Raw genomic sequence first — 24,567 nt, forward strand, 5'->3', positions numbered from 1 at the left:
CGTACATACAGGCTAGCATGCTATCCTTCCATAAATGCTACAACACTCACAAAGGCGACATTACGAATATCCACGTAGAGAAGGGGGACTTGAATAAACAAACTGACAGTGTAGAAAAGTACTCCCATCCCTATCGACTACATGTCTTGGCTGTAGTCTATTATTGAAAAAGAGTCTAATCCTGACCTGTTGGAAATAGTGCAGAATGTGATATCCCTACTGTAAACATTGGGCCCAACTCCCATACAGTGTAGCGTGATAGTAGTAATGTTTGCAGTAGGATATACCATGGTTTGTTCGTTAGTCATAAAGACGTTAATACTAGATGTACAAAAAGTCTGCATGGTAATTAAAAACAGCTCTTTGAGCTTAGTGATGGGTGACTGTGATTGGCTGGAGGAGTACAGTGTGTTTTGGATTTTTTTTATAAAGTGAACAGCAACCAAAAGCAACCAAGAGTTCTACCAGGTCTCTCAATAAAACTCACCCCAGAGAACTAGGGAGGAGAGGCTGCCAAGAACTCACTAGACTCAGCCTCCAACATCTCTCTCTCTTTCTCTCTGTTAACCCAACATGTGTTTATTCACTTACTCTCATCCTCTTTTTCGTTCTTGGACGCACACACACGTTTAATCACCTCTCACACACGCACACCTCTTCATTGCTTGCCTTTGTAAGGATCGGGAAATACTGAACATCAGCATATTTGACGCTGATTATACTTCATGCTGATGAGATTACATTTACCATTCCAACAAGCACATACAGTGGTTCCTCCTTTAAAAGTTGCGTCACACTGCAGCACACCTTGCGGGCTGCTGCAGCATTCTATGGTATGTTATTTAATTGTCAGACATTTTTTTACGTTAATGGGAGTTAGTGCTTGTTTAACCACAAGAGGGCATCTTTGAGAAGCATTTGATAGTCTCCCATATTGGCATTACTAGAGAATTAAAACATTTTTTGAAATAACATAGTACATGGGATTGATTTTAAGAAATTTGGTTTGATTAATATTATGGTGTTTCTATTCTGAGAAAAATGAAAATCGAAACCCTCAGTTTCTGCTCGGATGGAATGGATAATATTGTGCTGTACAACGTGACGGTCGGGAGTAGGCTACAGCATAACATTTCCACACCCTAATTGTAGTGTAACCAAGACTCATTTCGCCTATGGTAGGCCTACACTATATCCCAAAATATTTTTTTCAATGACGTGACTCTCCGCCAATAATTACATTTAGAGGATTGGTAGATTTAATTAATATCTTAGGGGCATTTTCCATTAGGATCTGTGAGAAAATCTGAGAATATCTAAGGGGATTTTATATAATTCTAAATTAATTAATAATAAATAAATAAATAAATAATAATAATGATGGCTTTGTTTAAAAAGTAACGGTATTTTGGAGATTTTGTTTTCATTTAACCTAGAGTGAGTGAAGAAAAAGGCCATTCTTGAACATGGTGTGAGACATTCACCACTAATTTGTAAATAAATCCAGTTTGTTATTTAGAATGATTTATTTCTAGAGAAACCTAACTTGATTATTTAGCAGATGTCACAATCTGGAACGGTGCTGAAATAGACGTCCACAGCTGGAAGGCTGTATATAATGATATTTTGGAGATTATTTCATTTAAAAAAATGACAGTGAGCGATTGTAATCTGAATAAAGGCCAAAATATAGCCCTGCCAATAGCCATAATTTCCAGTAAGCAACCATTTGTTTGCCTTCATTAGACAACTTTGTTCCAATATTTCTGTAATTCAGTGATATTTACTCACATAGTAATTCGTTATGGATCCATAACTATATCAACATCTGCATTTTGAAAGAGTATTTTTATCATTATTTTATTAACGAAAGCATAAAGATGCTGATGAAGAAATACAGTACTGTACAGTATATACTTTACATTTGGATAATAAAGCATTTAAAGTATTTTGAAGATATAAGCTACCTGCATTTGTTTATTAGGCTACTGTGCAGTCTGACAAGTAAACATAGCCTACAATACATACTGTAGTAAACATAGGAAGGTGCCTAATTCCTTACATAAGGGAGAGCAGGCCATGTCCTGACTTTCTTGGTGACCTCAAGTACCTTCAATAATGGCTGTACTAGAGAATACGGGCACATGGGAGACCGGGGTTCAATTCCCAGACGGGGAGGAAGGAGTAGGCTGTCCTTGTAAATAAGAATTTGTTCTTAACTGATTCCAAATGTGTTAGTTGTGATGTCTTCACTATTATTCTACAATGTAGAAAATAGTAAAAATTAAGAAAAATCCTGGAATGTGTAGGTGTGTCCAAACTTTTGTCTGATACTTGCTTAATTCATTTGATTAATATTAAGGTGCTTTTATTCCAAGAAAAACTAAAAACCCTCTGTGTTTCCGTTAGGATGGAACAGAAAATATGGCACTCTAAGTGGCGGTCTGCAGTACAGTAATGGGCTATTTAGCTAAAGAGGCAGGGCACATGTGAGACCGGGGTTCAATTCCCTCAATTCCCTTGTAAGTAAGTATTGTTTCTTAACTGACTTGTCTAGTTAAATAAATGTTACACTAAGAGCATAACATTTCTGCACCCAAATGTTTTTATTCTACTCTAACCAATACCGGCGATACGGAGATTTTATTTTCACTTAATACGGAGATTAAGTGAAAATAAAAATGTAATCGATTTATCAAGACCAGTCCCCATGCATGTCTCAGAGCAGCTCAAAACAGTGCTAAAATAGTTGCAGGCTTTTGCTTCAAATCCTATTCAATCAATCAATCAAATTTATTTATAAAGCCCTTTTTACATTAGCTGATGTCACAAAGTGCTGTACAGAAACTCAGCCTAAAACCCCAAACAGCAAGCAATGCAGATGTAGAAGCACGGTGGCTAGGAAAAACTCCCTAGAAAGGCCGGAACCTTGGAAGAAATCTAGAGAGGGAAAAGGCTGTGAGGGGTGGCCAGTCCTCTTCTGGCTGTGCCGGGTGGAGATTATAACAGTATAACACTATTGCTTCTAACTTCAATATGCCCTTTAAATAAAGACCTAAACAACTTTTAACAGCACTTTACTCAATACTAGTGAGACTCATGTCATCTACGGTAGGCCTATAGTTTATCGAAAAATATGACGCCACACTCCGCCAATAATTACATTTCGAGGATTGGAGGATTAAAACCAAAAGCCACCTCATAGGGCTCCCGGTGGAGGCTGGCACGGGTATCGAACCTGCATCAGCCAGTTAAGTTATGAACCTGCATCATCAGCCAGTCAAGTTATTTTGTATAGGTCTAGGCTCTGAAGAAATAGACTCCAATTAAACCTTGTTGTTTGTAAAGTCAAATTAAAATGAAGATTATTGTTGAAATGAATTGCTCGACTGGTGTAGGTTTTCTCCATCTGTTAGGGTGCAACATTTGCATAACAAGTTAGCTATATTTTAAGCACCAGCCACTGTTCACCTCCTATTGATTTGCGCTGCGGTTGATGGCAGTAATTTTTCAAATTCAACCTTTATTTAACTAGGCAAGTCAGGTAAGAACAAATTCTTATTTATAATGACGGCCTAGCCTGGCCAAACCCGGATGACGTTGGGCCAATTGTGCACCGCCTTATGGCACTCGGAATCACAGTCGGATGTGATACAGCCTGTATTCGAATCAGGGACTGTAGTAATGCCTATTGCACTGAGATGCAGTGCCTTAGAAAGGTCGATACAAATTATATGTTGCGAGTTGGGGAGAGGGGGTTTTCACACCTAGGTCGGCTATTAGACAATTCTGTAGTAAAGGTTGAATAGTCTATTGTTCATGTAATGATGGGCGGTGAGTCGTAAGTAGGTGCAGGTGAAACGTTTTAATAAAACAACAAAACCAAGAACACGACACTAACAAAAGGCAGTACACCGATACACAAGAACAATACTAACTGGTGAGTGAACCTGGGAGAGTGACATAAAAAGGGGAGGAAATTATGAAGGTAATGGAGTCCAGCTGTGAATCATAATGATCATAATGATTCACAGGTGCGCGTAATGATGAGTGGCAGGTGTGCATAATGATGAATCCCAGGACCGGTGGTTAGTGCTCTGGCGACGTCGTACGCTGGAGGGGAGGAGCAGACGTTACAGTTCAGCTAAAAGCCCATCCTAGAAACATTGTTTGCAGAATTCACAGCCTGTTACAGGACACTTGTGAAAAACAAAATGCCTCCAGCTGTCGAAACACAGAATATCTAAGGGGCTTTTATATAATTAATTTGCGGGGTTAATAATAATAATTTCCCCCTTTCCACTTGTTAAATAGCCTGGATTGTAACTCCCATCTTGTTCCTCGCCCTCTTCCCTGTGTCATTCTCCGCCTGAGTGGCTCGCTTGTGGGCGTGCTGGCATGATATGGCAGCACCTTCGATTGTGCGTCTAGAATTCAGCATAGCAAGTTTGTATGAAGGTCTGATTATTCACAGGCAAATAGTAATAAGCTCTAAACCTCTCTGGTGACAAACAAACTTTGCTGCCGTGTTTTCAATCGTCCAGATGGCTGGGAGAATCTAGGTAGCTAGCTAACAGCCATGGGGGAGGGTGAAAGGATTGCAGGCCCAGCTGTCAAAGTGAGAGAGTAGGCTATTCTGGATAGAGCAGGTACTTTTGTGTAGTTTCAGTCCTTAGAAGTGAGGACAGAGATCATATTCAGTGATCATATTCATTATACTCAAGTTTAATTTGAGTATAATAAAGTCTATTTCTTGTGGTTTTCTGTCTTCAGATACAGAGAGCTGTGAAAGCCTGTCTGCAGATTAAGAGGTCCCAATGAAGAGCAGCGGTTCTCAGTAGTGGCCCTGGGGACTCACAGGGGTGCATATTTTTGTTTTGCCTTCGCACTACACTGCACTTACTGGGGCTCTTTCATACCGTCCCTAGGAGGGGTGCGTCACTTGAGTGGGTTGAGTCACTGATGTGATCTTCCTGTCTGGGTTGGCGCCCCCGCTTGGGTTGTGCCGTGGCGGAGATCTTTGTGGGCTATACTTGGCCTTGTCTCAGGATGGTAAGTTGGTTGTTGAAGATATCCCTCTAGTGGTGTGGGGGCTGTGCTTTGTCAAAGTGGGTGGGGTTATATCCTTCCTGTTTGGCCCTGTCCGGGGGTGTCCTCGGATGGGGCCACAGTGTCTCCTGACCCCTCCTGTCTCAGCCTCCAGTATTTATGCTGCAGTAGTTTATCTGTCGGGGGGCTAGGGTCAGTTTGTTATATCTGGAGTACTTCTCCTGTCCTATTCGGTGTCCTGTGTGAATTTAAGTGTCCTCTCTCTAATTCTCTCTTTCTCTCTTTCTTTCTCTCTCTCGGAGGACCTGAGCCGTAGGACCATGCCTCAGGACTACCTGACATGATGACTCCTTGCTGTCCCCAGTCCACCTGGCTGTGCTGCTGCTCCAGTTTCAACTGTTCTGCCTTATTATTATTTGACCATGCTGGTCATTTATGAACATTTGAACATCTTGGCCATGTTCTGTTATAATCTCCACCCGGCACAGCCAGAAGAGGACTGGCCACCCCACATAGCCTGGTTCCTCTCTAGGTTTCTTCCTAGGTTTTGGCCTTTCTAGGGAGTTTTTCCTAGCCACCGTGCTTCTACACCTGCATTGCTTGCTGTTTGGGGTTTTAGGCTGGGTTTCTGTACAGCACTTCGAGATATCAGCTGATGTACGAAGGGCTATATAAATACATCTGATTTGATTTGACTACACAGCTGATTCAAATGATCAAGTTATCATCAAGCTTCAAGTGGTATTTATGTATTCATTTGTGACGATATCCTTGATATGATCCTGCTATTGTCACATGCTACACATGCACATGTACCTATCTATCCAATGCTATTGTGACTAGAGTGGGCATTCTAGTTTCTTTGTTTTCTATTTCTTTGTGTTTGGCCGGGTGTGGTTCTCAATCAGAGGCAGCTGTCTATTGTTGTTTTTGATTGGGAATCATACTTAGGCAGCCTTTTTCCTTTCGCATTTGTGGGTAGTTATCTTTGTTAGTGGCAATATTGCCCAAGTTAAGCTTCACGGTGGTTTCCTTGTTTTGTTGGCGACATTCATTTAAAATAAAAAGTACGCTCATCACGCTGCGCTTTGGTCCAGTCATTTCCAGGAAGAGGATCGTGACAGTTATCATGATTTGTTATAAGGGATATTATACTTTAGTAATTCACAATGATCTGGTAATGTAAATGTCTATTTATCTTCATGTGTCTGTTTTTCAGCATGAGACTACACACACACAGATTCCTGTTGAACAGTCTTTCTAACTACCTTATTTTCTCAATTTTCTCCTCTAGGTTATATCAGCTGTGTTGGTGAACCCCTCCCGCATCTGAACTGGCTGACACAGCATCATCATAGTTGAGATGACACTTGGTCGGATCAACAGGAACTGTTATTAAAGAGATGCTTTACATTGAAATACACATAGAGATGTAGTAGTCCAAGAGTTAATTATCCAAGGTCCGTTTTGCATTTCACCTCCTGATGATTATGATGACTGACCGTGTTAGAATAAAAAAACAAGGCTTAATCATGCTCTCTCTATATCCATCTGTCTCTCGTCTGCAGGTATGTTTTGATGTGAGAGAGGAAGCCAGTCCCGTCATCACCACTGGGAGCCCAAGGCTGGTTAGGAGACACCGCTAGAGACACTATGTAATTGTGATGAAGTGAGAGAATATTAGGGTAGCACTGTAATTCATTAATCATATGCTGTCTTCCCTGCTCCTCTGTTACCTCTTTCCCTTTCTGTCTTCTACATCTCTACCCACCTCGTCTTTCTGCCTCTTTTTTTATGCACACCATATGTGCATTGAAGTACAGATTGAACTTATATTTATAATATAATATTACAATTATAATATTCATAATGCATTTATTATGCATTTATAACACCTGGATAATGAACGTTCAAAAAAGTGTTTCACATCCTCCAGTGGTTGAAATGAAGTTCTCATTGAAATACTACACCTATATCCTGTGTCCTCAGATGAATGCAGATGAAGGGAGTTAGACACGAATACGAAGTGTAGTGTACTGTTTTTTTTCTGTATATATGAATTACAAATCAGCCTTTACTTAAATCATGTTTCTAGTCTATTGCATAGTTACAATGTGTAGTCATTGATGTCCCAGGAGCAGGAGTGGTAAACACTGTTGAAGTGTATAATTGTAATACATACATGCAGACACAGCATCATTCAAAGAATAGAACCGCACCTTTATTTGTCAAGGAAGAGAACACGATCAGTGAATATATTCAATGTACAGGCTACAACGTGGGGATCTCATGCGTGGTACTAACTACATGTATATAGGACTTGCATCCTTGGCACAATAAAGTTATTATATTCTACTCAATCCATAGGCTTCATTAATGCCATTCAGACTTGAAGTTGATACAACAACTATGATAGCTTAGGTTCATAGATAGGTTCTGAACTAATATTTATACCAGACGTTTTAGGGTCCATACACAGACTAGCTACATACTGTAATACATACAAGACATTTTTTAGCAAATTAATGACATGTTTACCGTCAGTCAGACTGGTGTTTCAGCATGCTTACCTATGAAAATCCACATGCCTGTAATACACCAACAATCTTTGAAACCAAAGACATTTGAAATATAAGCATCTTTCTTTCAGAACACCTATCTTTCAACACAAATCCAAATAGTGGCTGTCTCAGGCTGACAACAGAGACACATTTGATGTGACCACCCTCCAGCACCAACAATCATTGAAACCAATGACATTTGAAATATAACCCACTGGGCAAACACTGGTTGGATAAATGTTGTTTCAACATAATGATATTGAATCAACATGGAACAGACGATGAATTGACATCTGTGCCCAGTGGAAAGTAACGTTCTTTCAGCACGGCTAAACACAAAATACAAAAGGCGGCTGTTTCAGGTTGACAGCAGAGACACACTTGATGTGACCCTCCTCCAAAGAGGGTAATATAAATTCTATCCTTCTTTTGAGACAAGGCATAGAAAAATATAATTCTATTCATTTATTCTCAGTGCTATCAATAGATTGCATACAAAAATGGTCTGAAAATAATCATGTAATTTCCCCGGAAATTGCACATGCTAAATTGGGGTGATTGACCTCTCTGTCTTTAGTTCAACAACAGGCTTTCTCCCCTGCATGTGTGTGATAGGGCTTCATAACCGACCAATCAGTTGCGAGCCTTCCGAGGTATGAAAAGACATGGACAGCAGCCATCAGATACTGGCAGAGACAAAGGACATTAGCATGTAAATAGAAGCTGTAATAAATTAGGCCCAGATAAAGCAGCACTTGGAAGGGGCCAAGGCTCATACATATGGAATGGGAGGGGTGAAACAACAACACTACTCCAATAAAACGGGATGAAATATGCAGGGATTTTCACATTGTCCAGTGATTACTGTGTGGACGTGTGCCTGGTACAGTGTACGCCAGTGGTTTGTGTTCTTGGAGAGTGGGCCAGCTGAAACTGGGATATACAGAGAGAGCGAGCCGTGCACATTCCCCATTCTTTCCTATGTGAGCACGGGTGCTGGAGCGTGAACAGGGCGGGACCAAAGTTGGGGAAAATGTGAACTTTATGCAAATATTCTGCTGTATCACAACGCTATTGCCCAATCAAAGCTCACTATAGAATCCAGCCCCTACTGGATTGGCTGTTGATACCTAGCACTAACTAGCCTGCTTGCTAGCTTGCTAACACACACGATGGCAAAGCTAGAGTGGCTATCCAAATTAACATGTTGCATAGAAATCCCCTCTTACTGGAGAATTTGGACTGAATAATATACTATTGCACTGACTTCCCAGAATGACTCTGCTTTCACATAATAACTCTCAAGCCCCTAGCTCTTAACTGTCAAGATTTTTGAAATCACAAAACGAACCCATAATAACACAATGGGAGATTTGCAGTGGATATAAAATGATAAAGTAATAGACTGAAAGCCACAATCACATAAGGATCCCATTTCAATATCCTAGAACACAGTTCTGGAAATGTCAACCGACAGAAATTCGTACGGGACAGTGGTCAAACGACCACCCCTCATCACTGTCAAATGCTCCTTAAAACAGTTCTGCGAGCAGGCCTTTCTAATCAACCTGGCCTGGGTATCCTGGAAGGATATTGACCTCATCCCGTCAGTAGAGAATGCCTGGTTGATCTTTAAAAGTGCTTTCCTCACCATCTTAAATAAGCGTTCCCCTTTCAAAAAACGTAGAACTAAGAACAGATATAGCCCTTGGTTTACTCCAGACTTGACTGTCCTTGACCAGCACAAAAACACAGAGTTGTTGTGTCCCCGCAATATGCACATTTTCAGGGAAGTCAGGAACCAATACACACAGTCAGTCAGGAAAGCAAAGGTTAGCTTTTTCAAACATAAATTTGCATCCTGCAGCACTAATTCCAAAAGGTTTTGGGACACTGTAAAGTCCATGGGGAATAAGAGTACCTACTCCCAGCTGCCAACTGCACTGAGACTAAGAAACACTGTCACCACCGATAATTCCACAGTAATAGAGAATTTCAATAAGCATTTCTCAACGGCTGGCCATGCTTTCCACCTGGCTACCCCGAAAGCTCTGCATCAACCACATCAACTGGCTCAAGTCCCCCCCCCCGCTTCCCCTTCACCCAAATCCAGACAGCTGATGTTCTGAAAGAGATGCTAAATCTGGACCCCTACAAATCAGCTGGGCTAGATAATCTGGAACCTCTCTTCCTAAAATTATCTGCCGCCATTGTTGCAACCCCTATTACTAGTCTGTTCAAACTCTCTTTCGTATCGTCTGAGATTCCTAAAGATTGGAATGCGGCCGCGGTCATCCCCCTCTACAAATGGGGTGACACCCTATTTGAACACAAACTGTTACAGACCTATATCTATCCTGCCCCGCCTTTCTAAAGTCTTCAAAAGCCAAGTTAACAAACAGATCACCGACCATTTTGAATCCCACCATACCTTCTCCATGCAATCTGGTTTCCGAGCTGGTCACGTGTGCACCTCAGCCACGCTCAAGGTCCTAAAAGATATCATAACCGCCATCGATAAAAGACAATACTGTGCAGCTGTCTTCATCGACCTGGCCATCGACCTGGCCATTGACTCACCGTATTCTTATCGGCAGACTCAACAGCCTTGGTTTCTCTAATGACTGCCCCTTGGTTCACCAACTACTTCTCTGACAGAGTTCAGTGTGTCAAATCGGAGGGCCTGTTGTCCGGAACTCTGGCAGTTTCTATGGGGGTGCCACAGGGTTAAATTCTCGGGCCAATTCTTTTCTCTGTATATATCAATGATGTCGCTCTTGCTGTGGGTGATTCTTTGATCCACCTCTACGAAGACGACAACATTCTGTACACATCTGGCCCTTCTTTGGACACTGTGTTAACAAACCTCCAAATGAGCTTCAATGCCATACAAGACTCCTTCCGTGGCCTCCAACTGCTCTTAAATGCTAGTAAAACTAAATGCATGCTCTTCAACCGATCGCTGCCCACACCCGCCCGCCCGACTGGAAGGTTCTGACTTAGAATATGTGGACAACTATAAATACCTAGGTGTCTGGCTAGACTGTAAACTCTCCTTCCAGACTCACATTAAGCATCACCAATCCAAAGTTAAATCTAGAATCTGCTTCCTATTTTGCAACAAAGCCTCCTTCACACATGCTGCCAAACTTACCCTCATAAAACTGACTATCCTTGACTTCGGCGATGTCATTTACAAATTAGCCTCCAACACTCTACTGAGCAAATTGGATGCAGTCTATCATAGTGCCATCAGTTTTGTCACCAAAGCCAAATATACTACCCACCACTGCGACCTGACTGCTCTTGTTGGGTGGTCCTCGCCACATATTCGTCGCCAAACTCACTGGCTCCAGGTCATCTATAAGTCTTTGCTAGGTATAGCTCTGCCTTATCTCAGCTCACTGGTCACCATAGCAACACCCACCCATAACATGTGCTCCAGCAGGTATATTTCACTGGTCATCCCCAAAGCCAACATGTCTTTGGCCTCCTTTCCTTCCAGTTCTCTGCTGTCAATGACTGGAACGAATTGCAAAAATCACTGAAGTTGGAGACTTTTATTTCCCTCACTAACTTTAAGCGTCAGCTGTCAGAGCAGCTTACCAATCGCTGCAGCTGTACATAGCCCATCTGTAAACAGCCCATCCAACCAACTACCTACCTCATCCCCATATTTGTTTTTGTTTTTCTGCTCTTTTGCACACCAGTATTTCTACTTGCACATCCTCATCTGCACATATATCACTCCAGTGTAAATTGCTACATTTGTATTACTTTGCCAATATTGGCCTATTTATTGCCTTACCTCCTTATTTCAATTGCACACACTGTATACAGATTTTTCTATGGTGTTATTGTACATTTGTTTATCCCATGTGTAACTCTGTGTTGTTGTTTTTGTCGCACCTCTTTGCTTTATCTTGGCCAGGTCGCAGTTGTAAATGAGAACTTGTCTCATCTCAATATCTGCGGTGCTGCTCGTGGCAATGTCATTTCGATGAGTCTACCTTTAATGCCTTGTTTCTCTCCAATCAAACAATATGAAGCCTCCCTTCCTAAATGTTGTATCCCTCCACCGACGGCCTGTTCACAAACTTAACAATGGGATGTTCTCCACGACCAAATCACACTTATACCACCCACCACTGCGACCTGTATGCTCTAGTCGGCTGGCCCTCGCTACATATTCGTTGCCAGACCCACTGGCTCCAGGTCATCTATAAGTCTATGCTAGGTAAAGCTCCTCCTTATCTCAGTTCACTGGTCACGATAACAACACCCACCCGTAGCACACGTTCCAGCAAGTACAGTGGGGCAAAAAAAGTATTTAGTCAGCCACCAATTGTGCAAGTTCTCCCACTTAAAAAGATGAGTGAGGCCTGTAATTTTCATCATAGGTACACTTAAACTATGACAGACAAAATTAGAAAAAAAATCCAGAAAATCATATTGTAGGATTTTTAATGAATGTATTTGCAAATTATAGTGGAAAATAAGTATTTGGTCACCTATAAACGTAGATTCAGATCATTCAGGCGAGAAAAAACGTCACCCAGATAGGCCAGTCGTGTGAGAAACTCGTCATCATGCAAGCGGTCAGACAAGTGAAAATTATGGTCAGTAAAGAAAACTTTAAACTCGTCTCTCAATTTAAAAAAATGTGTCAATACTTTGCCCATTGATAACCAGCGCACTTCTGTATGTTGTAAAAGCGTTACATGGTCGCTGCCCATGTCATTGCATAGTGCAGAAAATACATGAGAGTTCAGAGGCCTTGCTTTAACAAAGTGAACCATTTTCACTGTAATGTTCAAAACGTCTTTCACGCTGTCAGGCATTCCCTTGGCAGCAAGAGCCTCTCGGTGGATGCTGCAGTGTACTCAAGTGGTGTCGGGAGCAACTGCTTGCATGTGTGTTACTACTCCACTATGTCTCCCTGTCATGACTTTTACGCCATCAGTACAGATACCATCATGAGCAGCAGCTACGTTTGGCTACATACGGACCGTTAGTGGAATTCCCGCGAGAGAGTAACGGTTAAAGTGATTTGATGTTAATTATTTGACTAGGCTACCTGTATTTGACATTGTGTTGTAATTTCGCTGAACACTAGATGGTTTAATTTTATTTTTGGCAGTGAAACAAGGCTACTCAGGCGAGAAAAAAACCTCACCCAAATGTATAGGCCGCCCTGTAAAAATATAAATGGACTGTTAGAAAATGTTTTTAAAAAAATATATATATATATATATATATATTAATGTGAATCACATTTTTATTTGGCGTCCGACGGCATTGCGTGTACCCCTGGGGAATACTTGAATACCCCAGTTTGGGAATACCTGCCCTGGAGCACTCGGCCTAAACATCAGCGCCACATGTAACTTCCACAAAGCTGTGAACGATCTAAGAGACAAGGCAAGAAGGGCCTTCTATGCCATCAAAAGGAACATAAAACTCGACATACCAATTAGGATCTGGCCAAAAATACTTGAATCAGTTATAGAACCCATTATCCTTTATGGTTGTGAGGTATGGGATCCACTAACCAACCAAGAATTCACAAAAGGTGACAAACACCAAATTGAGACTCTGCATGCATAATTCTGCAAAAATATCCTCCATGTACAACGGAAAACACCAAATAATGCATGCAGAGCAAAATTCCCAAACTTCCATAACAATGCCCCAGGACAGCAACACAATTAGACCCAACCAAATCATGAGAAAACAAAAATATAATTACTTGACACATTGGAAAGAATTTATAAAAATACAGAGCAAACTAGAATGCTATTTGGCCCTAAACAGAGAGTACACAGTGGCAGAATACCTGACCACTGTGACTGACCCAAAATTAAGGAAAGCTTTGACTATGTACAGACTCAGTGAGCATAGCATTGCTATTGAGAAAAGCCACCGTAGGTAGACCTGGCTCTCAAGAGAAGACAGGCTATGCTATGTGCACACTGCCCACAAAATGAGGTGGAAACTGAGCTGCACTTCCTAACAATATTAGAGACACATTTCCCTAAGATTACACAGACCGACAAAGAATTTGAAAACAAATCCAATCTTGATAAACTCCCATATCTGCTGGGTGCAATCACAGCAGCAAGATTTGTGACCTGTTGGCAACCAGCGAAGAACAAACACAATTGTAAATACAACCCATATGTATGTTTATTTATTTTCCCTTTTGTACTTTAACTATTTGCACATTGTTGCAACACTGTATATAGACATTTGAAATGTCTTTTTTCTTTTGGAACTTTTGTGGGTGTAATGTTTAATGTTTATTTCACTAAGTGTTTATTATCTATTTCACTTGCTTTGGCAATGTAAACACATGTTACTCATGCCAATAAAGCCCTTACATTTACATTTAAATTGAATTGAGAGACACAGAGAGAGAGAGAGATCATTACAACACTGTATATAGACATAATATGACATTTGAAATGTCTTTAATCCTTTGGAACTTTTGTAAGTTCACTGTGTTTTTAAAAATCTATTTCACTTGCTTTGGCAATGTAAACATATGTTTCTCATGCCAATAAAGCCCTTACATTTAAATTTAGAGAGAGAGAGAAAGAGAGAGAGAGAGAGAGAGAGAGAGAGAGAGAGAGAGAGAGAGAGAACGCTGGTCCCAATATAATAACAAAGTAGAATTAATTCAGGTGATTTGGTGTTGTGATCACAGAAAGAGACATACTGTAACCTTATAATTAACAAGGAATGCATGAGACCTGCCAGCCTTAACATCACTCAACATTCCCTGCTTGTTTCTTCTGTGCTGGGGATCAAGGATATGCAGTGCGTCTGTGAAACGGACAACTGCCACCTCAAAGCTGCACACTAGAAATGGGTATGCATAGCTTATGGCCCACGGGTGTCTGCCAAGACCATTCATCAACACCATGGCAAAGCATGACAGAAATCCATAGGCTCGGGTCCATCCATGCGAACATTGTGTAAGTAGATCTGCGACTCTCGTCTCAGGGAAGGGTTATCAGGGGAGATGTGTTGGTACGGTGGATTTCCAATCAAATGTCGAGAAGCTGTCAGATATGAGGTATACTTTCTTTCAGTCCTCCTAGCACTGCATTCTCCCAGCCAGCCCTGACACACTATTAGCAGGCCTGTATGCCTCTGTCACGAATGGGCAGTACACCAGAGGACACCAAACCTCAGATAAGGCTTAAATCAAGAGAGAGAGGCTAGCATGGAGACAAAGACAGCAAGGGCCCTCACTCACTTTTTCACACTGTGATGAGCACTAAAACGGAGAAGCTGGATTCTCTCCCTCTTTTCTTTCTGTTCATTCACTCTCCCCTGTCCCCCGCCCACCCCCCTCCACCAACTCTCCCGCTCCCAGAAACACCCTTCATCCTTCGCATGTATGCGTCAGCATCCTAGAGTGCCATCGACTCTTCTTGGATCCCTTTTGTCACATTTGTGCACGTCTTTTTCAACTTGGCCTGATGCGCAAAGACTGGTGGAAGTGACATTGACTAGACAGCAGACAGTAAGCACTTGACAAGGCGCAGTTAACACAAGCAAGCAGTTAACACACACACACACACACACACACACACACACACACACACACACACACACACACACACACACACACAGAAGATTAATGTCAATGTTATGCATTTCATGTAAACAAAATAGCTCCTCATCATCATTATGTTACATTACCAGTATCATTCGTCTCAATAACATGCACTACATTATGGTGACGGACGAGTAATTAACAAATCATTAACAAACTGAGTTTGGGTCAATGGTTTACTTATTACTAAAGCGTTTTCTAATTGGGGTTTGCTAACAAATCATGTTGCAAGGGAAGGCAATGATGCATAATGATAATGACACTGTTTAAGGATAATGTAATGATGTAGGCACGATGGGAATTCAAATTCAACTGACAAAACTCTCTAGCAGCCTCCCATGACCCCAATTCCATAATAATATGGTTCCCTAACTCATGTCACTGCATAACCCATTCATAGATGCCAACTGCTTTAGTGTCTATTGACGATAGTATCATCTGGCTGAGGGCGTTTTGTTAAGATCCCCAAAGCTCATTCTGAACGTAAAAACGCATCACTTCCGTTATGGTTTTGGAAACATAAGGAACGTATTTTTAATTTCAGCAAGAAATAATTTCCCAAAAAACAAAAGGTTCAATTACTACACACCTTTATGGGGTTAGGGTTATTGTTCCCACACGGCCATGTTACATCGCTTGTTATGGAAAACACACGGAAGATAGGCAGCCACCCGTGCTAATTAGCTATCTAGCATGCTCTGAACACCTGTTTGTAAGCGCAACATGGGAGGAAGTGTGGTTCGTCAGCTGGAGGCACACAGCTTGTGGATCTGTGCCAAACTGCTACAGTAAGAATATCTTTTTTATTTGAGTGATTCTATCAGACTGATATGAAAGATAAGTGGAATATCAGCGTATGTTTCGAAAACCGTTTCGCAAGCAATGATTATTGCCGTTTCTAAACGTTTGAACACAGCGTCGGAATGGTAGTTCATGCGCAGCCAACCGTGGGCAAAGCTAACCACTGAAAACCACCCAAGGGATAATAAGAAGGGTTTGGAGTGCTAGTCACTGCTCTGACATTCATGTATGGATGTGTGTTTCTGTGTGTTTCTATGGGTATATAAACAATTTCCATGAAGAAACAGGATAAATAGTGTCCCCTTTGTTTTCTTTCCCCACTTGTATATTTTCCTTGCATTCAGAGGACAAAACAACAGCTCATTCCAGATCACACAGCTGTACATACATGAATTTTTACAATTTAAATGACATCCTAATGAAAACAAACAACACACAGGAATACTTCCACATAGCAAGACCCATGTGAACAGATCAGCTTTCCACTTTGCGGTTTGCCAGGCTTTTGCCAAGGGGAGAGAGAGGAGGAAATGAGATACATGGGAAAAAACAACACCGCAGGGCAAGGACAAACTGTTTACCTTGTAAACCAGCATGATGACCTGACGCAATTTGAGCCGGTGGAAAACACAGACGTCGTAGAGGGCCGACACGGCCAGCACCGTCACCCCCTGCTCCTTCCACAGCATGCTGCAGGCGGCGCAGCCCAGGCTGCCCAGGAGCCAGGCCCCCAGCCTGCAGGGCCCCGCAGAGCCCCCTCGCAGGGTGCAGTGACGTACGTAGCACAGCAGCGACAGCAGGAAGAACAGAGCAGAGCCCACGTCGGCCCGGCCAACCACGCCCGCCACTGCCTCTGTGTGAATGGGGTGCGAGGCAAACAATAACCCAGCTAGGAGGCTCCACAGGCCCCCTCCAAGCAGCATGCGGGCCAACCAGGTGAAGAGGGCTGTGACTGCCCCATGGAGGCCCACATTGACTAGGTGGTAGCCCCAGGGCTCCAAGCCGCCCAGGGCATGGTTGAGGCGGAAGGAGAGGGTACACAGGGGCCGGTAAGACTTGTGGCTGCCGCTGTGGGTGAGCAGGGTGCCCCAGAAGTCATCGTAGAAGATGTTGATCCACGGGGTCTCTGGGAGCAGGTCCTGGTTGGTTTTGATCGCACGGCTGTGGAGAGAAGGACAACAGAGGGGTTAGAAGGTGTATGTGTAATGATCCTCATGCTTATGGATAACCTGATCAAGAGCAACGCCACCATAGTACTTGGGTCTTTTCAGTCAATTCAATCAATTCAGTCTTCACTGTACTATGACATTCAGTAGAACTGCAAGGACTGAAATACATGTCTAGATTTCTATTAAACTCAGAAGTGGTCATTTATCATGCCCCAAAGAAAAGAGCTTCAGAAAGAAATCAGCTCACCTTGAACTGTCATGCTCGACAGAGACACAACCAATCACAGTGAGAGATGAGGTACATGTAAGGATGTGTGATCAAACCTCTGAGTGACCTTCTCAGCTTCTCCAATTTGACCACTTGGGGCCTCAATCCATTTATACCAACAAGACCAAAGGCCACAGGCAGTGTGTGTCCTTTCTCCTGATAAACTATGGATGTATTGTCTCCTTTTTAGATGTTTTGGAGACCTAAACATAAGTAGTAGGCTATGCATTGTAGTATACTTTGGCGCATACAAGTACTGTAGCTTTAAAGTTGTGTAAAACTCCTCTGAGAGTTCCTCTGAGATCTTACTGTGTGGACTCAGGGGCCAGGGAGGAGCATGCACCACACCCTTGACCAAAAACAAATAAAGCAAACGAGATATAGAGGGGGAATGCCATGTTGGCGTAATGGAGCGTGGGGAGCCAGGGACCTGTCAATCACAGCTAGCCTTGTGTCTACCAACCGCTGACTACCGGGTATCTCAGACACAGACACACCACACTGGGGGGGGAGAACAAAACAGGACTAGAGAGCAAACTAGAAAGCAGTGTTAAGGCCATGGATAATCAGTGTTGAGGGGCCATGGAACGCCCATGCTGTCTGTGCATTTCTGTATGTAGTTATGTATGTAGTTACCCCACCACAGGGCAGCCCTGGCCTGGGTACTGTACTATCCCCTCTCCCCATGGCTGGGGTCGAGTCTGGGTGTTTGACCCTGGTGGTCATACATCAGCCCCAAGCTGTGTGAGGGGTGGAAGGGTGTGCTATTTGCCCCCTACCGGAGCAGAGAGTATCTGGATATTTGTCACCCAGCTCTGAGGTGTTGTCTGGCTCTGGCAGTGAGACAAGGCCTTGACCCTGGTGTATGGGAGGCAGGGGGAGCAAAAAGGGAGGTGATGGCAATGTAATGAGTCTCTTTAGAGAGGAGGAGATGCATTATAACATAGAATGCATCATTTAAAAAAGTGATGGATGGGATATGACACGTGTGATAACACACAGAGAGCTCCAGGTTGTAATCAGTCCCCATGGCACGCCCAATTAGCACACGCAATTAGTTGTCGAGCGAGGAGAGGGAGAAAACAGGCACGCACTGCACAACACAGACTGAGACAAACAAGAAATTCAAAGAAAGAGGCCACGGCGGCAGATGAATCAAGCTGAAATTGATCTATGGGTCCCTTGTTTTTGTTGAAATCATAAAAATAATTTACTTGTCTTACTACCGCAGCATTTGTGTTGCTCTGAAACCTAGAACTTTTACCTGACATTGTCCTATTGAATAGTGTAGCCGCCAATAGCAACCATCTTGCACTGACCCTTAATATGGCTTTACCAGAAAGCAGATGGGTTTGTTGGAAAGGGTGTGGAGATTGCAACCCACAACAAATGACCAAATAAAGGACTTCTGACAGGGCGAGGAGAAATCGCCCGCCTTATGATAGATCTGGGGGGAAACTAACTAACCTGGCCTATGTGGAAGTGGAGAGGCAAAGAGAATCAGCCTATAGAAATGCCTGACATGTCAGTAAGCAGATCATTAGGTTTCAGACCTGGGTTCAAAACTATTTAAATCATTTCATATACTTAAGCTGGGCTTGATTGAGCTTGCCTGGTGCAATGGAACCAATAGAATGGTTGCAAAAGTGCCAACCCTGCCCATCTGGACCTCCAAACAGGCTAAAGCAAACGCTGAAAGTATTTGATAGTTTTCAAATAATATTTAAACATAGATCTGATGGGTTTTTGTGGGGCTCCAGGCAGCTCATCACTGGCAGGGTTAGGCCTCTCTCTTTGGTTCATGACTATATGCCAGTTTATTTTCTCTGGCCCATTTGTCAAGTGAGATCTTCACTCCACCACAAAAGGCTCACATCAGCGGTGTTATGGTTCAATTACATCTTTAAACCATTTGGATGACAAGTGTGCCTTTTTTCCATTGCACATTGCCGTGGAGACAGAAAGGACAGATACAATATATATTGCTTCAAAACCAACTCCAGCTCTGGCACCAAAATAGAAGGCCAGAAACTAATGCCAGTCTCTCTGAAGCAGTCATAAATGAATCACAACGCAAATGTTCAGCTCTCAGATTGCCTTCTTCTTGAATATTAGAGAGGCAGGCGAGCACCTACACCACTGGGGTTGACAGGCACTCTAGGGGGAGAGGATAGAAGAATGTGGAAAGAGTGAGAGGGGGGAAAGAGAAGGGGTCGTCTAACTCATGTCTCCTTTGCCACCACTGTTCCAAGTGGATGTCAACAAATTTGCATGACGATGTGTCCAATGCAATCCAAGGCCATTCATTCATTAATCCTGCATGGCTGCGTGGGTCCTGATCACCACAGCGCATCCAGCCCCATTCAGCTCTGGCTACAGGGCCTGCCTGCCTGGTGGAGTGGAAGATTGGGTTTCTGTGGCTGGGCCCCATATTTCTGGGAAGCTGGCGGTAGCAGGACCTCTCTGTGCACTGCAAACCTTTTCCTGCCGGGAGCGCATTCCTTCCGCCAACACCACGCTTTATCCGCCTGCCTGCGTGGCGACTCCCAGAGGAACGGCGGTATCATGTGACCGCTAACAAGCTAAACCCGAAAAGCACTACCTCCCACTCCCATCACCATCGAAGACTTCAACTCTGTCCTAGCCAAGTCATGTCTGCACCCAATCTCTAGGAAGAGTATCATGTGACTCAATCGGTCAGATATTTGTTTCCTTATCACTCTGCCTTGTCAAAGTATTTGCGCAGAGTGGTGCATTTTTTATGTACTAAATATTTGTAGTGAAACTTCCGTTTCAAAAGGAGGGTTCGTCTAAAGCTCAAGAGATACAGACAGGGCAGGCAAGTCAGATAAACATCAACTATAAAGGGTGTAAGCTCAAAGAGGAAACAATATCAACTTTATGTAGGCTTAGTATGTAGATAACTGAATCCTCCAGACAAGATGGTACTCATAGTGATTACTACGGTGGATCTAGTATGTAGATAACTGAATCCTCCAGATAAGATGGTACTCATAGTGATTACTACGGTGGATCTAGACAAAACCCAAATGCAGCAGTGTTGACAGCAGCTCGCCACCCCAGTGTTTTGACCAGAATAGTGCATTGAAATAAAGGCAAGTGATTCACCCAGAAAGAAAAACAAACCCAGTAAAGTGTATGGTGCTTATATCAAAGTAGTGACTAACCCTCCTCACAACTTCCAAATTCTTTCAATGAGGAGGATCACTTTCCCTTCATACAGGCTCAACATTAAAGAGACAACAACAGAAAGCATGGCTACCACAGCTTCATACACTGACTATACTAAACATTAGGAAAACCTTCCTAATATTCAGTTGCACCCATTTAAAAACAAAATGTACCCTCTGAATGGCACACATACATAATCCATCTCTCAATTGCCTCAAAGCTTAAAATCCTTCTTTAACCTGTCTCCGCCCCTTCATCTACACTGATTCAAGTGGTTTTAACAAGTGACACCAATCAGGGATCATAGCTTTCACCTGGTCAGTCTATGTCATGGAAAGAGCAGGTTTTCTTAATGTTTTGTACACTCAATGTATTTTCTAACTGTATTTTTGCAAAAAAAGTCTACAAAATGGTTGTTTTTACTCTGTCAGTAATGAAATATTGTGATATTAAATATTATCTCTCGTTGTTGACAGATACTGATGCAGCTTTGCTGTAGGAAGTTGTCTACAGGACCTTCAGTGTCCTCATCCAGACGACATGGTCACAATGGTAACTAGCATTCAGTATCATTCAGTATTCCTAGAAGAGCTTGACATGTGAATACATCAGTTGGGGTTAAATAAATAGGGCTTACACCATTCCCATGACAACAGAAACCCACATTAAAAGACCATCTGAAACTGAGAATTGATTGACTTTTCCATCTCCTCTCTGGGAGGAATAGGGGCAGAAAAGGCCCAGGAGCGGACAGAGACAGAGATGAGATGAGATAATAGAGTTGTGATTGAAAGCCAGAGGAATATAAATCCACATCTTCCTTTGACAGTACCATTAGCCATTTGGGATGGTATGGTGAATCAGATCATTCTGAGAGCAGAAGCCAGATATGAGGACAGATAGTCTTCCAAAGCCTAAAGAAACAGATGAATGACTATGCTAATTTTTACAGTGTGTTTCCTTCCTTCCTCTAATAAATGACAGTTGAGAAGCATGAATGGAGGGTTTCACATCAAAACAACTACACATCGTCTTTGACAGGAAATGTTAAGATTAAAAGAATGGAAAGAACTACTAGGTAAAACACTTAAATAGCCTACATAAATGTAACTTTAATCATGCAGCATGCTATCAGAGAGACAATTGTAGAGAGGGAGAGCAAGGACCGAAGAAAGTGACATTTCTCAGAACAATAAAACATATTTTTCTATTTATGCCAGCATGTGAAATAAAGGAAAACAGCTCTGGCAGTTGGGAAAAGTGATGTCATCTATGCCAAGTACGTGTCATCACTATGGTTCAATATCTGAAAGGAACACAGCCATATTTTGCGAATGCCTACTGAGGCTTCAGGGTTGTCCACTCAGCTTTTCTACCAGCTCCTTTGTCTAATGTTTCTTCCCATGGGCATGCTAGCAGGTCAATAACAGAATAGTAGAATACCCTCATGGTGCCAATTTGAATGATTTCTCAAGGTTGGCAATCTTACTCTCTTTTGATAACAACACAAATGTAATTCATTTTGTACTATTGAGTGCTTTTGAAAACTGATTCTGTTTGTAAAATCCTGACAATACATACAATATCTGTTAAGGAAGTGGAACATGAAAATTATGTTATTATATAAGAACATCAGAGAACATAGATGCTACAGTGAAAGTCATCTATCTGATTGAAGATGTTAAAATGTAGAAGTCTCTTTCACTCAGGGAAAAATAAAAAGCTCAAAGTCAGTCACAGGGGTAATTTGCCTAGAGAAAGATTTGCATAGAGAGAGAAAAACCTACTCCTTTGTGTCATTGTTACAAATCACTTCTTAGAGAAACACACTATTAATGGGACATGTCTGGAAAATAATATGCCAAATTTTCAAAATAATGTCTCAGCGCTATTAAATACTTCTCTGAGAAACAGCTGGTTTGCGTCCCATTCATATTCAGACAACAATCGAACAGATCTCTTTGTCAACAGACACCTTGATCAACAAGAAAATCTCCTGAGTTATCACTACCATTCATTTCTGCCCCACCCAGCTAAACCCCAATTATTATTATTTTTAAATGTATATGGCCCGCTGGCAGCTGACTAGAATAAATGTCAGCCATTTTTATAATTGAGTTTCGTAGGCCTATAAGTAGCCCGGTCTCAGATACAGTGGGGCAAAAAAGTATTTAGTCAGCCACCAATTGTGCAAGTTCTCCCACTTAAAAAGATGAGAGAGGCCTGTAATTTTCATCATAGGTACACTTCAACTATGACAGACAAAATGAGAAAAAAAAATCCAGAAAATCACATTGTAGGATCTTTAATGAATTTATTTGCAAATTATGGTGGAAAATAAGTATTTGGTCACCTACAAACAAGCAAGATTTCTGGCTCTCACAGACCTGTAACTTCCTCTTTATAAGAGGCTCCTCTGTCCTCCACTCGTTACCTGTATTAATGGCACTTGTTTGAACTTGTTATCAGTATAAAAGACACCTGTTCACAACCTCAAACAGTCACACTCCAAACTCCAATATGGCCAAGACCAAAGAGCTATCAAAGGACACCAGAAACAAAATTGTAGACCTGCACCAGGCTGGGAAGACTGAATCTGCAATAGGTAAGCAGCTTGGTTTGAAGAAATCAACTGTGGGAGCAATTATTAGGAAATGGAAGACATACAAGACCACTGATAATCTCCCTCGATCTGGGGCTCCACGCAAGATCTCACCCCGTGTGGTCAAAATGATCGCAAGAACGGTGAGCAAAAATCCCAGAACCACACGAGGGGACCTAGTGAATGACCGGCAGAGAGCTGGGACCAAACTAACAAAGCCTACCATCAGTAACATACTACGCCGCCAGGGACTGAAATCCTGCAGTGCCAGACGTGTCCCCCTGCTTAAGCCAGTACATGTCCAGGCCCGTCTGAAGTTTGCTAGAGAGCATTTGGATGATCCAGAAGAAGATTGGGAGAATGTAATATGGTTAGATGAAACCAAAATATAACTTTTTGGTTAAAAACTCAACTAGTCGTGTTTGGAGGACAAAGAATGCTGAGTTGCATCCAAAGAACACCATACCTACTGGGAAGCATGGGGGTGGAAACATCATGCTTTGGGGCTGTTTTTCTGCAAAGGGACCAGGACGACTGATCCGTGTAAAGGAAAGAATGAATGGGGCCATGTATCGTGAGATTTTGAGTGAAAACCTCCTTCCATCGGCAAGGGCATTGAAGATGAAACGTGGCTGGGTCTTTCAGCATGACAATGATCCCAAACACACCGCCCGGGCAACGAAGGAGTGGCTTCGTAAGAAGCATTTCAAGGTCCTGGAGTGGCCTAGCCAGTCTCCAGATCTCAACAGATCTCCCATAGAAAATCTTTGGAGCGAGTTGAAAGTCCGTGTTGCACAGCAAACAGCCCCAAAACATCACTGCTCTAGAGGAGATCTGCATGGAGGAATGGGCCAAAATACCAGCAGTGTGTGAAAACCTTGTGAAGACTTACAGAAAACGTTTGACCTCTGTCATTGCCAACAAAGGGTATATAACAAAGTATTGAGATAAACTTTTGTTATTGACCAAATACTTATTTTCCACCATAATTTGCAAATAAATTCATTAAAAATCCTACAATGTGATTTTCTGAATTTTTTTTGTCTGTCATTTTTTTGTCTGTCATAGTTGATGTGTACCTATGATGAAAATTACAGGCCTCTCTCATATTTTTAAGTGGGAGAATTTGCACAATTGGTGACTGACTAAATACTTATTTGCCCCACTGTATGTGCCATCTTGTGCAGTTTAACTGGTTAAGATGGCCTCGCCTTGAGCTCTGTTAAAACATTGCAGGTTTTCTAGTGTTTTTCTCAAATGTTCTTAATCAGTTTGTTTCGTGCATTACTACGTACACAGGT

General features: G+C 42.3%; 1 protein-coding gene across 1 annotated transcript in view; it reads right to left on the reverse strand.

Moving 5' to 3' along the window:
* LOC115134069 (protein O-mannosyl-transferase TMTC2-like) overlaps positions 1–24,567 on the reverse strand; it is a 165,775-nt gene that overhangs the window by 63,888 nt on the left and 77,320 nt on the right. Inside the window, exon 2 of the mRNA XM_029667654.2 lies at positions 16,617–17,196. Coding sequence (XP_029523514.1) covers positions 16,617–17,196 — 580 coding nt within the window. The remainder of the gene's footprint in view (positions 1–16,616; positions 17,197–24,567) is intronic.

This window comes from Oncorhynchus nerka, linkage group LG9a, assembly GCF_034236695.1.
Source record: "Oncorhynchus nerka isolate Pitt River linkage group LG9a, Oner_Uvic_2.0, whole genome shotgun sequence".
Taxonomy (NCBI): domain Eukaryota; kingdom Metazoa; phylum Chordata; class Actinopteri; order Salmoniformes; family Salmonidae; genus Oncorhynchus; species Oncorhynchus nerka.